Raw genomic sequence first — 15580 nt, forward strand, 5'->3', positions numbered from 1 at the left:
GTTTGACAAAATCCCTCATGAGAGGCTTCTAAGAAAACTAAAAAGTCACGGGATAGGAGGCGATGTCCTTTCGTGGATTACAAACTGGTTAAAAGACAGGAAACAGAGTAGGATTAAATGGTCAATTTTCTCAGTGGAAAAGGGTAAACAGTGGAGTGCCTCAGGGATCTGTACTTAGACCGGTGCTTTTCAAAATATATATATATATATGTGATCTGGAAAGGAATACAATGAGTGAGGTTATCAAATTTGCGGATGATACAAAATTATTCAGAGTAGTTAAATCACAAGCGGATTGTGATACATTACAGGAGGACCTTGCAAGACTGGAAGATTGGGCATCCAAATCGTAGATGAAATTTAATGTGGACAAGTGCAAGGTGCTGCATATAGGGAAAAATAACCCTTGCTATAGTTACACGATGTTAGGTTCCATATTAGCAACTACCACCCAGGAAAAAGATCTAGGCATCATAGTGGATAATACTTTAAAACCGTCAGCTCAATGTGCTGCAGCAGTCAAAAAAGCAAACAGAATGTTAAGAATTATTAGGAAGGGAATGGTTAATAAAACGGAAAATGTCACAATGCCTCTATATTGCTCCATGGTGAGACTGCACCTTGAATACTGTGTACAATTCTGGTTGCCGCATCTCAAAAAAGATATAGTTGCGATGGAGAAGATAGAGAAGGGCAACCAAAATGATAAAGGGAATGGAACAGCTCCCCTATGAGGAAAGGCTGAACAGGTTAGGGCTGTTCAAGCTTGGAGAAGAGACGGCTGAGGGGAGATATGATAGAGGTCTAAGATCTTGAGAGTTCTTGAACGAGTAGATGTGAATCTGTTATTTACACTTTTGAATAATAGAAGGGGCATTCCATGAAGTTAATTTAAGACTAATTGGAGAAAATTCTTTTTCACTCAACGAAAAAGTGGATAAAGCACTGGAATTTATTGCCAGAGGACGTGGTTAGTGCAGTTAGTGTAGCTGGGTTCAAAAAAGGTTTGGATAAGTTCTTGGAGGAGAAATCCAAGAACAGCTATTAATCAAATTTACTTAGGGAATAGCCACTGATATTAATTGCATCAGTAGCATGGGATCTACTTAGTGTTTGGGTAATTGCCAGGTTTTTGTGGCCTGGTTTGGCATCTGTTGGAAACAGGATGCTGGGCTTGATGGACCCTTGGTCTGACCCAGCATGGCAATTTCTTATGTTCTTATGAGCAAGGAGAGGCCACAGAAACTAAACTTTTTTAAAAGGGGAAGAATACACCGTCAAACTGCATGGTGACTAAGGCCCCCAATCGGCTGGCAGACAGAGGAAAGAAGAAAAAAGGGAAAAAGAATAAAACTACTGAAAGGTAAAGGAAAGAAAACAACTGCAGCTCTAGAAAAAAAACCACTTACAAAGACTTGAGGTAGACAGCTAAGCTGAATACCATGAGACACACAGCTCCTGTGACCACATAGCTCCGCAGCTGGTGGGTGGGGACTGAGGGACTCTGCCTAGGGGGGCAGGATGACGACTACAGCTGCACATGCTCACTAGGGCATGTTTAAAAGTTCTAGATTCTTTGAGATCAAAGTTCCGTACCAGGCTCCATCCAATGATCTCACACATGGGTGAGGACTACCATCCTGCTTGTCCTCTGAGAAAAATTACTAATAAACCTAAATACTATGGGGCACTGTATAACCCGAACTCTGACATGGGTTAAATAGGCGCTAATCCAGCCCCTAATGCAATAGGGGGATTAGCACCTATTTAACGCACGTCCGAAGCAGAGCGAATACGATAGTGCTCATCACATGCAAATGCATGTGAATGAGGCTATTACTCATTCACTTTGCATTAAAAAAAAGAAAAAAAAAAAAAGAAGTGTGTGTCTCAGATGCACATTTAGCTCTCAGATATTAACGCATGCCTCGAGCAGGCATTAATAGCTGAGTGCATGTAAAAGAAGTACAGAAAAGCAGAAAAAAACTGCTTTTCTGTACTTATTTTTATTTTTCTTAAGAAAATGGCACCCCGCCGAGTTATGAAGACCGACGCAGAGTTTACCAGCGTCTTTTTGTAACCGGCAGCTGCGGTGGGGTCGCGTTAGCAAGGAGGCGCTAAGGTCGCACAAGGGACTCTAGTACCTCCTTGCTAGCACGACGCCCTAATTTGTTTATAGCTTGGTGCCCCCTCTCCCCCCCCCCGCGGGCGCCATGCGCACATTAAGAAAGCAGGCACTGAAAAGTCAGCGCCTGCTTTCCGCGTTTAGTATAGCATCGGCCCCTATGCATGGCATGTATTTCCTTAGTGTTCTATGTATTTTACATGTAAAAGCATCTGTTCTATTTGCAAATTATTCCAGAAGACCTTTTAGGGGCATGGTGATTTCCTCCAGTTCCTTTGGACTTCCAATTTAATCAGAACTGGGATTAGGATCTGGCACCATAAACCCTCCTCCATAACTAACTGGGGATTTTTCCTCCATTTCATATCCCCTCCCAACTCAGCACAATCACCACAAAAAGAAGTCATTCACCAGGGCTCCTGCAAGAATCCTGAAATCATGGATCTTAAATCTAGCTGCCAGATGTTATCACTGTGTGATAACTAGGACTCCCTCGCTCATGGGCTGTCACCTCTACCTTCATAGCATACCCACATTGAGTGAGAAATGAAGACCTGAAATGGAAATCAAACCCATGATCTCCATATGGCAGTATGCAATACTGCCACTGAACAACCAGGCCAGCCCCTTTACCAATATTTTGATACATATCAGAATTTTATTCATCAGAAAAAGAAAAAAAAAAAAAAAAGTTGAATTGGTACAATTCTCTCCTTGGGAGTATCAAGTTACTACGAAGCACTCCAACAAAGTCTAGGATTCATCTTTCACAAAGTTATACATTGAAAGCCCTAAATAAAATAACAATTCCTGTTAGAGGTATCACATGTATGCAACTTACCTTTCAGTCTTGAATGACTATGAAGGACTGGATCAGAAGAAACCATACATGGCCACCAAGGGTAACCAGAGACTTTTGACCACACCAGGTCTCCCACGTTATACTTTAATACAGGTTCTTCTTGGTCTCTGACAGCATTTGGTGCAAAGCTCTTTAAGACAAGAAAAAATTATTCTAGAATGTTTCCTTTAAGATGCAACAATATTCCAAGAAAACAGCTTTATTCTAGTCTCATCCAACACAAACTTTCAATATACAAAAAGCACTTTCTGTAGATTTAGTTAATATGCAGTACTAGCTGAAACCCATTGAAATTCCACATAGGTCCCTATTCTCACGTTCTTATCCCCAATCTGAATCTAGCACTCCCTTCCACACTCCTCTGGCCTATGCCAGCACTTTCTTCCCTTCTCAGTTCATCCCAAACACATTCTGATCCCACACCTCAGGGCTCTATTCCACCAGCTTCTCCTCTCAATGACCCAGACCCAACACACTCTGATCCCATTCCCTAACACTAAAATACTGAGCACCCCCCCCCCCCCCCACACAAATTAGCCTGACTAGCACATTTTGACCCCCACTCCCCGGCTCTACCCCTTCACACTGAACCCTCCCCTTTTGCTGTCCCAGGCCCAGCACTATGAAACCCATTCCCCAACCTAACCCCAGCACACTCTGGTTCTCTCCTCCTCAACTTGACCTCACCATATTCTGCCCTGCTCTCCCCAGTTCAACCCCCGTTCACTGGGCTCCCTGCTCTCACTGGCCCGACCTCAGCACTCTCTTCCTCCCTCCTGAGCTTGACACCAGCCCAGCCTGCCCGCTCCACCCAGCTCAACCCCAGCATAGTATGATCCTCTTCGAAATATTCAAAACAAAATAAAGGAAAAGCAAAAATAAAAACAAACAAAAAAAACCCAAACTCCACATTTCTCCTCTCTCTCCACAAATCTCTCCTAAACAAAGGGCTCCCTTGGCTTACAACCCCCCCCCCCCCCCCACCAGAACTCCTCCTTTCTCAGCCATTACCCTCATTGTGGGCCCATGTGTGCTCCAATTCCCTCACAACCCATCAGAAACAAAACCACTAATAAAAAAAAATAAATAAAAAATTAAAAGTACTCCCAATCCCAGTCCAGCTCCACTTCACAACCAAGTCCATTTAAATAAGTGTTGCCATACCCCAGGATACACCCCAGTCTTTAATCATGGGTCTGTGGGTGGTCAGGACTCCCTTGCACCCTAGCAGATTAAAAAAAAACAAAAAAACAACTAACAAAAGTGCTGTTTTTGTAATAGTTCCAAGACCCTCAATGATCTGGCCTTGCTGTACCCCCTCCCCCACATCAGTTACTCCATTCCAGGACTGGGAGGATTCCTTTAAAGAAAGAAAAAAAGAAAACCAGTGTCTGTTCAGGCCCCCCACTTGGACCACCCTCACCTCTTGCCCCAGTAGGTATCCAGGTCTTCTTGAAGGCAAGGGGGGGGGGGGGGGGGGGAAGAAGAGGGAAGCAGCAATCCCTGGTCACTCCTATCTTGCTATACATATCAAAATGGCCACTGAACTACCAGAGATCAGCACCCTTTTGAAATGTTAGTGCAATGGGACGGGGCAACTGAAAAACACTCCTGCCCCTAGAAGACTCAGAATGGCACTAGTTTAAAGGCTTGGGTTTCTCCTGGAGGTTGGCAACACCTATTTAAGTGGATTTGGTCAGCATGAGGGAATGGAACCGTAACAGGTTTGTTTTTTTTAAAGCAAGTTATTTTATGAACCCAGACCTACGATGGAGTGGGCAGACGAGGCCAGTTTAATGTAGATTTGGAAAAGGGGAGGGGGGGGGGCAGATTTCAGACTTCTGGAAAGGGAATCAGTACCGGAACTTTTTTTTTTTTTTTATAGAAGTGCTTAGCAGCTGATGGGCTGTGCACACGTACATCGCGCCAACTTTCTCCCTCTGAACCATGGGGCCAATGCAATACAGTGCAAACAGCTGAGCGCACTGTTAACCCTCAGTAGTCACTGGTTGTAGAGGCGCTAACTAATCCCCTTATGCAATAAGGACAGTTCAGCGCCCAGTTTCTGCGCATAATTATTGCATCGGCCCCTGTGGTAGTTGAGTCTGTCCATCGGTGACTGATGGGGTAAGCATGTGTGCTGGCACATGCGCGCAAACTCCACCAACCAGTGACAGAAAATTTCTGGTGGCAAGCATATTTTATATATATAATTTTAATTTGCTTTGTAAGAATATAGAATGTTACAGAAAGTTGACTTGTCAATATAATTGTATGGTCTTAGTGTGATCTCTCTGCCCCAAGTTAAAATACATTATTTTGTACTTTACTTGTTAGGTATATTTTATGCTGAATTATCAGTTGCCCCTTACTTTTCCAAGATAGATCACATACTACAGGAGAACAAAATATGATTTATAGAGACCACGAGAGTTCACAAAAAAATGCATGGAAACTAATCAACAAAAATTCATGTACTAGGATATTCACCCAAAAATGTTTATTCTATTTCTTACACTAGAATAAGAAAGCAAAAAGCTAAATATGCATCAGGATTATTTAATTCTACAGCACTTACCAGGATGGCTTGCAATGGTTCATACAAAGTAGGAGACAGTACAGTTATATGATAAAGGGAACAAATCAGATAGGGGAATTGAGCAAAAATGAGCTGTGCTTTGCTTACTACTGAGAACAGAGCAAAACAGGAGAGAAGAAGAAATTGCAATGAGCAAGATTACAGATTACTCCTAAGGGAATTCTGTGCTACTGTGGCGCACAGAATGCGCAGTTGCTTACCTGTAACAGGTTCTCCTAGGAAAGCTGGATGTCAGTCCTCACATGTGGGTGACATCATCCGATGGAGCCCGGCACGGAAGACTTTTGCTAAGTTTCTAGAAACTTTGACTGGCAGACCGAGCATGCCCAGCATGCTGCTATCCGTGCGTCCAAGCGAGGTCCCCCTTCAGTCTCGTAACATAGCAAAAATACAAGCGAGAAAAATAACATAACAAACCAAAGGTGGGTGGGATTCCTGAGAACTAACATCCTGCTGTCCTAGGAAAACACCTGTTACAGGTAAGCAACTGTGCTTTCTCCTAAAATAAGTAGGATTGGTAGTCCTCACATGTGAGCGATTACAGAGCTCCAGACTGCCCCCAATTTGATGAGAGGGATTCACAGAAGCCGAACAAGTTGCCAACGGGCACAATACAACTGGTCCCACAGAGAGTACGATGAACACAGTTGGGTTCAGGATGGGAATAGATTGCGGAGGACAGACTGGCCAAAAGCACTGACCTGGCAACTATCCCTGTCGAGGCAGCAGTGAGCCACAAATGTGTGGAGAGAACTCCAGGTCATGGCCCTGCAGATTTCGGCAACAAGTTGGAAATTAGAAGCCAAAATGTCCAATTTTTGGATTCTTTATTATAGAAACGAGTATCTTTAAAAAGCCCGACTCTGGCCGAGTTTCGCCCTCTTATAGTAGGGCTGCATCGGGGGCTTGAGTTCATCAAATAAGAATACTGAATGCACAGATTAGGTATAAAGGAGATGCATCTGATGGTCTCTAAAACATTATGCCAGGCAACGTTATGTTGTAAATGTTTTTTTTTTTGCCAGTGTAGTGCTGGATTCTAGTTGTAAAACGTATAATTGTCGCAGTCAATGAACAAAGGTGGCCAAGAGAGTGCAAGAGAGATGGAGTCAACTGTACCATATTCGCTACGTGCAGTGCTTTTCTAAACAATAATAATTGCTGTTAACACTACTGGCCACCTTTGTTCATTGACTGCGACAATTATACTTTTTACAACTCGAATCCAGCACTACACTGTCTGGCAAAAAAAAAAGTTTACAACATAACATTGCCTGGCATAATGTTTTAAGAGACTATCAGATGCATCTCCTTTATACCTAATCTGTGCATTCAGTATTCTTATTTGATGAACTCAAGCCCCCAACGCAGCCCTACTGTAAGAGGGCGAAACTCGGCCAGAGTCGGGGTTTTTAAAGATACTCGTTTCTATAATAAAGAATCCAAAAATTGGACATTTTGGCTTCTAATTTCCAACTTGTTGCCTCCACGGCTTGGTTAGACAGCCTTCCTTGTTGTTTTATCAATCCTGCAGATTTCGGTGACAGGGACCGCATGCAGAACGGCCACAGATACCACTATAGCCTGCACAGAGTGAGCCTTCACCCTACCAGCTAGCTGGAGGCCTGCCTGCTCGTAGCAGAAGGCAATGCAATCCACTAGCCAGTCGGATAGGGTCTGCTTCCCCACTGCTGTACCCAGCCTATTGGTGTCAAAAGACACAAAGAGCTGGGTAGACTGTCTATGACTCGCTGTACGGTCCAAGTAGAAAGTGCGAATAATGTAGGCAAAAGCAAGGGTGCCTACCGGACGGAGGAACCGAACGCTAAGGGGGACCCGACGCAGAAACACCCCCCCCCCCCGAAAAGACAGAAAACACTTTCAAAGATTTGGAGCTCCACAACCGTGAGGCTACTGCACAGAGGAAAAGAAGAGACTGAAGGGGGATCTCGCGTGGACGTGCGGATAGCAGCATGCTTGCATGCTCAGTCTGCCAATACAAAAGTCTTCTGTGCAGGGCTCCAGCAAATAACGTCACCCACGTGTGAGGACTACCATCCTGCTTGTTCTAGGAGAATTTCCATTCTCTGCACAGAATTTGTATCAGGCCCCAACATGCTACAAGCAGAGCACATCCAGCTCGCAACAAAGGTAGTGCAGGCCCCAGTGTGCCGCAACTGGAGTTCATCCTACTTGTGGCAATAATGGTGAAGGTCCCGCTCATGGTGAAGATGGAGTAGGACTCTGTGGGTCCTACTCCATATATAGAGGTGTAATGGAGGGTGGAGGAGTTGGGACCTGAAAGGATTATTTCAGGAAACGCTGATAGTATGGCATGAGTAAAAACATTCGGAGCAATTAAATAAGAACTGATGTATTGCCCCTGACGAAGCTTTCAGAAACATGAGCCTTGTCAGGCAGTTTGAAAGAACAAGAGCTCCTTCAGCACTTCGATCGCTCATCTCAAAAAGGATAAGTGTTACTTAAGTTTTTTCACTGCAAAAAAAATCAAGAAAAAGGTGGTACCCAGACCAATGATTATAAAAGTTGAATAACTACATAAGGACATAAGGATATGTTCATGTAGTAAACAGATATTCTGTTTTTAATGAGAACGTTGCATACAAATTGAAAGCTCTCTTTAATATATGAGGTATGTATTCACTAAATCAGTTTCCAAGTTGATGGTATTGTTTAAATTTAAGCAAACTTGATTTCTCCATAGCAAGCAGGGCTGAATTAGCTCAGACATGTGGGAAGTTGAGTGTTTCAGCAGAGCACTTACTGTAAAAATTATCATGGACCCCATCCCATGGATAAATGGACTACTGGATGAACAGGCCATGCATAATTGCCTGAACTGTCAATTCTTCTTCACAGATTTTTTAGATAGTAATGAGATGTGAAGATGAACTGATGACCAAGTTTCAACTCTGTAGATATTTTCAATGGACATGACTCTTTGGTGAGCCAGAGGAAGCCAAGGCTCTTACATGATGAGCCTCAACATAGTCTGTAATCTGGAGGCCAGCCAGAGCATTGCAATGTGCAGTATAGTCTGCTAGCCAGTTGTACAACATGCACATGGCAACCATTATTCCCAAGATCAAAGGAGTCAAAAAACTGAGAAGTCCGATGATGTGGCTGAGTTCTCTTTAGATAAACCAATGGCCTTCCATAGTCTAATGAATGGAGGGCCTTCTCCCCTTCATGGAAAGAATGTGGGTGACATAATAGCTTGATTCTGAAGAAAAGCCAAAATTACTTTAAAGCAGAAACTTGGGGAGAGTGTGGAAAAAAACTCCAACCCTTCGAGCTAATATAATCACAACCAAGAATACTTCTTTCCAGGTGAGAAACTTTAAGGAAGCAGTCTAAAAGATTCATAAGGTGGTTTCATGAGTTGTACGAATACAATATTGGCATTGATGGCACCAGTGGCTTGGCGATCAGAGATTTCATACACCACAAGCCTTTCATGAACTTCAACACTAAGGATGTATAGATATCAGCTGGCCATCCACTTGAACATGGTAAGCCACTAAGGCACCAAGATGCACTTTGACCAACGATATTCTAAGATCCGAGTAGGAAGGGAGAAAAACATTAAAGCAACTTCTTTGGCAAGCAGGTAAACAGTTCTAGGGAGCTCGACTGACAAAATGATGAAAATCTTTTCCCATTTAAAACTGTAAGCTCTTCTAGATCAGGTTTCATGGCAAAGATTACAATATCCTCAACTTCCTTGGATGACAGCAATAAGATAAGCAAGGTTAGGGTGACAAATGCCCCTTCTCTTGAGTTAGCAAAGTTAGATCATATCCTGTGAGGATCACAAGGCTAATTGACAACTGGATGAAGTAAGAGAACATTTGTCAGGGCTACACTTTAGTAATAAGGATCAGGTATTGAGGATTTGGTTTAATTACTGCTTTAAGAAAACTGCCCCATGTTAACTAGAAACTGGAATAAAAAGGCCCGAAGAGAAAAAAATGTAATTGTTAGCCTAGAGACAGAACTGAATCTGAAAACGACATGAAAGTGCAGAGTGAATTCCTGATAAGGTGCCAAGAAAGCTACACGAACAATAGAAGTTCTTACTGGGTAAGCATAATATATGATGTCTGAGAGGTGGATGAAGGAAAAGTACCAGCAAACTTAGGAGATGAGAGAGAGGAGGGAGGAAGATTGTGCAAGCCATGTTTAACAGTGTATAAAAGACTAATGAAAATTCAAAACTATGAGTAGACTGGCACTGCCTAGTGAACAGTTAATTCTGTGATACCTGGCTCCGTTTACTCCCTTAAGGAAACACAATCTTGATTTCCTTACAGTTTCCGCTATTTTAACTGAGAAGGATGTTTGTGAGATACTCATTCCAGAGACTGTTTTCAAGGCTGACAGTTCAAATGAACTGACCCAAGTCACAGTGAACCTGGAAGATGCAGTAGGCCAGATTGATAAACTGAAGACCAGCAAATCACCTGGACCGGATGCTATACATCCCAGGGTTCTAAAAACTCAAAAATGAAATTTCAGACCTATTACAAGTAATTTGTAACTGATCATTAGAGCCATCCACTGTTCCTGAAGACTGGAAGGTGGCCAATGTAACCCAATATATAAAAAAGGCTCCAGAGGTGATCCAGGAAATTATAGGCTGGTGAGCCTGACTTCAGTGCCAGGAAAAATTATGGAAAACTATAAAGAATAAAACTACAGAATATATAGACAGATAGATGTGATTTAATGGGTCACTGCCAACATGGATTTACTCAAAGGAAGTCTTGCCTTACAAATTGCTACATTTTTATGAAGGGGTGAATAAGCATGTGGACAAAGGTGAACCAGTAGTTGTGATCTAATTGGATTTTCAGAAGGTGTTTGACAGTCCCTCATGAGAGGCTTCTAAGAAAACTAAAAAGTCATGGGATAGGAGGAGATGTTCTTTCTTGGACTGCAAATTGGTTCAAAGACAGGCAACAGAGTAGGATTAAATGGTCTGTTTTCACAGTGAAAAAAGATAAACTGAGTGCCTCAGGGATCTGTACTTGGACTGGTGCTTCTTAATATTTTTATAAATGATCTGGAAAGAGGTATGACGAGTGAAATCAAATTTGCAAGTGACACAAAATTATTCAGAGTAGTTAAATCACAAACTGTTTGTGATAAATTGCAGGAGGAACTTGTGGAAGATTGGGTGTACATATAGCAGATGAAATATAATGTGGCACGTGCAAGATGATGCACATATAGGGAAGAATAACCCATGTTGTAACTACATCTTAAGTTCCATTTTAGGAGTTACCACTCAGAAAAACATCTGGGCGTCATAGCTGATATTACATTGAAATCAGTCAGCTCAGTGCGTTGTGGTGGTTAAAAAAGAAAACAAACAAACAATGCTAGAATTATTAGGAAAGGAATGGCAAATGAACCAGAGAATGTTATAATGCCTCTGTATCGCTCAATGGTTAGACCACATCTTGAATACTGTATGCAATTCAAAAAAATTAGTTGCACTGGAGAAACTACAGAGAACGGTGACCAAAATCATAAAGGACATGGAACAGCTTCCCTTGAGGAAAGGCTAAAGACATTAGGGCTGTTCAGCCTGGAGAAGAGACAGCGGAAGGGGGATATGATAGAAGTCTACAAAAAAATCATGAAAGGACTTTAACTGATAAATGTGAAATGCTTATTTACTCTTTCGGATAATACAAGGACTAAGGGGCACCTTGAAGTTAGCAAGTAGCACATTTAAAACAAAACACTCAATGCACAATCAAGCTTTGGAATTCATTGTCAAAAAATGTGGTTAATGCAGTTAGTGTAGATGGTTTAAAAAAGGTTTGCTAAGTTCCTGGAGAAGTCGATAAACTGCTATTAATCAATACAAATAACCACTGCTTTGTTGCCGGCATTAGTAGCATGGGATTGATTTAATGTTGGGTACTTGCCAGGTACTTATGACTTGGACTGGCCACTGTTGCGGACAGGATACGGGGATAGATGGATCCTTCATCTGTCCCAGTATAGCATGTTTTATGTTCTTATCACGCGTGTGGTGAATAGTCTTGTTTTTTCCCCACATTCTTCCACTATTAGGCCAAAGTCCAACTGCTCATCATCTGTCAAATATGTCAGAGGCTTTTGCACTCATTTGTACAGCTGGTACACTATTAAAGCTAATGAGCCACTATCCAGGCACTCAACATGGAAAACTGGAAGACCTTTTTCCTCCCAATCACATCTAATACCTTTGGGTCCCTCCCAGGTGGACTAGAGTAAACAAGATGCAGTTGAACCATGGATCTATACAAAGAGATTTTGATAAGAACATAAGAAATTGCAATGCTGGGTCAGACCAAGGGTCTATCAAGCCCAGGATCCTGTTTCCAACAGAGGCCAAAACCAGGCCATAAGAACCTGGCAAATACCCAAACACTAAGAAGAACCCATGCTACTGATGCAATTAATAGCAGTGGCTATTCCCTAAGTATAATTGATTAATAGCCTCCAAGAACTTATCCAAACCTTTTTTGAACCCAGCTACACTAACTGCACTAACCACCTCCTCTGGCAACAAATTCCAGAACTTTATTGTGCATTGAGTGAAAAGAATTTTCTCCGATTAGTCTTAAATGAGTTACTTGCTAACTTCATGGAATGCCTCCTAGTCCTTCTATTATTCGAAAGTGTAAATAACAGAGTCACATCAACTCATTCAAGACCTCTCATGATCTTAAAGACCTCTATCATATCCCCCCTCAGCCGTCTCTTCTCCAAGCTGAACAGCCCTAACCTCTTCAGCCTTTCCTCATAGGGGAGCTGTTCCATCCCCTTTATCATTTTGGTTGCCCTTCTCTGTACCTTCTCCATCGCAACTATATCTTTTTTGAGATGCGGCGACCAGAATTTTACACAGATATTCTCTGTTTTCTTCTCTATCCCATTCCAAATAATTCACAACATTCTATCTGCCTTTTTGAACGCCTTCATACACTTGATCTGAAGATTTCAAGGTCCTGTCCAAAGGACCAAGGTCCTCTTCCTCCGTGGAGACTCCCTAAAACAGAAATCAGCATTGTGCACCTGTAATTTATTTATTTATTTATTTAACATTTTTCTATACCGAACTTCATGACAAGCTTCATATCAGGCCGGTTTTCATCAAACTTAGGGGTTAACTTAACAGAACCATAAAACAAGAAGGCCAAGGCGCAGATACAAATAACATGGAGAATAAACTTGGGGGCTAGAGTAGCCAGGAAACAAAGGACAGAAAGAACTGGAGAATGAACACGAATGAATAAACAATGGCTAGGTCGGACATTTAGTCTATTGAGCTATAAGACGAAAAACTGTTGCACTGTTAGGTTTCAGGGAAAGCTTGGACGAGAAGCCAAGTCTTGAGTTTTTTTTCGGAAGGTAGTCAGATTATTCTTCTCTATATGCATTATTCCACACTTATCCAAATTAAACTGCAAGAAACCATTAGGCAGTAACAAAGCACGAATGCAATAGCTCAAAGAAGAGGAGCTAGAAAAGGCAGTATAAACATGCAGAACTCCGGCACATGCTCAGTAAAGTTTCTACTGAGCTCCACATCAATGCTGTCAAATGATATCTACTCCAGGAAAGGAAGAGAGTGGAGAAAATCTATTATAATACACTTGACTATCTGTGTGGAGCCAGAGAGATATATAGGGAGCGAGCGAGCGATCTCGCTCTCTCTATACACACACAAAAGATGGCTGTGGCAACTTGACTGCCTAATTTCGACACTACTTCGGACAATCTTGTGCCAGGGAAAGCAGAATGACATTTTTAGATAAGATACTAACAACTGCTAGCACTGCAGCCTCTTGTGTTTCCTGCACAGGTCTGAGAATTCTAACAGATTTGCCCTGAATGTGTTTTCAGGCAATACTTGATAAATACTATCAGTGAAGTGGGCCACATGTTGGCAGCAGCTGAGGTGCATCTAAGGAACAAACAGTGGTTCAGGAGCACAGTATTAGCCATCTGCAAAAGCTATAGGACCAGAGACTTTTGTATGTCATGCACTGCATAAGCGGGCTCCAGAGGCAATATGGGCCACACTCACAGTTAACATGATGGTAAGGCAGAAGACCACAAATGTGGCATAGGCAGACAACAAGAAGCTGAGGTGGCAAAGGAAACTAGTTTTCTATGTTTTTCAAGGATAGCCATTGTACAACAGCTGGGCCAAGCCCATAGTTGTAACAAAAACACAAAGTACAATCAAGCCATAAACAGTCCAACTTACACGGATCCAATGTTCCCGCTATGGTATACCACATTTTGTACTCTTACCCCCCCCCCCACCCCGCCCTCCATCACCACTCCTCAGTCTCAACTTCCTCAGTCATCACTTTCTAAACCTCTTGGATTGCGGGCACAGTATGATTAATGTTGTCACAACTCGAGCTTAGAACACGGAAATTGGTATCTATACTGCAAAAGGTTGATGACCATGATACATATTTATGCCACCGCTTCTTAAAGTGGTCTGTTTATGCCGCAGAGCTGTCAGGTGTTCCAAATACAAAATGTTAGCGAGTTGCTGAATGATTTTCTGTCTATAAGAAGCCTCTTCCTGTTTCCAATGTCTAGCAATTTCTATTTTAGCTGCTGTTAGTATTTGTGTTATTAAATGAGACTGATCTGATGGGACCTCCATAAGAACATAAGAAAATGCCATACTGGGTCAGACAAAGGGTCCATCAAGCCCAGCATCCTGTTTCCAACAGTGGCCAATCCAGGCCATAAGAACCTGGCAAGTACCCAAAAACTAAGTCTATTCCATGTTACCATTGCTAATGGCAGTGGCTATTCTCTAAGTCAGAGCTTTCCAAACTTTTACATGTTGGTGACACTTTTTAGACAAACATAATTTCGGGACACAGTAATTCAGTTTACTAGCAAACCAGAGGTTAAAGGTTAAACGAACTAAATGTATTTTGACAATTTATGTATGTTTCCTTAAATATATACATAATAAAATGTTTCACGACACAACCTATCTTGTGAAAACCTCTCATTTATATTAAAAATATATAATATTCCAAGCTTAATGTTATTGTTCTAATTTATGAATAACAATAATAAAACAAAGTTATTGTGTTATTCAATTTACCTCTTTAATGAGATATATGAGCTTGATGGGATGAACACAGATTTTGAATATTTGGTGTTAATAAGAAAGTCCAAAGGGTCTTCTGCGTAATTTAAAAAAGCTGGCCAGTTTCACACTATATAATTATTTGATAGCCTCATTCAACTAATTCTATATGGCTATGAGAGTGAAGACTGGAATTTATAGGAAGGGACAGAATGTCAATATAAATCCTGCACCTCCAGTTCTGTAACTCTGTGCATCCACTGAAATTCCCCCAAACAATGGAGCTTGGATGTTTCCCTTACAGCTCATCATACTAAAAGATATTTTCAAATTCTGGTGTCACCTCACAGTAACAGCAGCACAAACACCTTCCACTGCCAGGCACATTGTGAACTAACACAAAACCTCGCAAAAAAGACACTCAAAATCTATACTGCAATCCCATCGTAACATAACAGTAATAACACCAAGGACTCAAACAACAATAACCCTACCTGTGAATAAGCAAGGGTAAATATTACACTGGGTCCTAGAATACCAATACACCACCTACTGAGGAAACAAAACAAACCCGATTGCTATAGATCCCTATGCTAGTAGAATCTCTCATCATGGTCACACACACACAGAGCAGAGACAGACCCTCACCAAATACAGAATAAAGGAGCACAAATTTGACAAAAACTGACATGGAAACCCCAAGAAGCCAGACTCTGTGTATTAACAATGGAAAAACAGAACCACCATTCCTCATAAAACAAATAAAATCAAGAAACATAAAGCATCAGTTATAATAGTAAAACCATACTAATAAAAGAATATTTTAAAACTACTGATAAATAGAAT

The 15580-nt window shown here is 41.7% G+C and overlaps 1 protein-coding gene across 6 annotated transcripts in view; it reads right to left on the reverse strand.

Moving 5' to 3' along the window:
- Positions 1-15580, reverse strand: part of NSD2 (nuclear receptor binding SET domain protein 2) — a 467195-nt gene that overhangs the window by 387032 nt on the left and 64583 nt on the right. For all 6 annotated transcript variants that reach the window (XM_029592506.1, XM_029592533.1, XM_029592496.1 and 3 more), the window contains exon 3: positions 2967-3117. In XM_029592506.1, the coding sequence (XP_029448366.1) occupies positions 2967-3117 (151 nt within the window). The remainder of the gene's footprint in view (positions 1-2966; positions 3118-15580) is intronic.

This window comes from Rhinatrema bivittatum, chromosome 1, assembly GCF_901001135.1.
Source record: "Rhinatrema bivittatum chromosome 1, aRhiBiv1.1, whole genome shotgun sequence".
Classification (NCBI taxonomy): Eukaryota; Metazoa; Chordata; class Amphibia; order Gymnophiona; family Rhinatrematidae; genus Rhinatrema; species Rhinatrema bivittatum.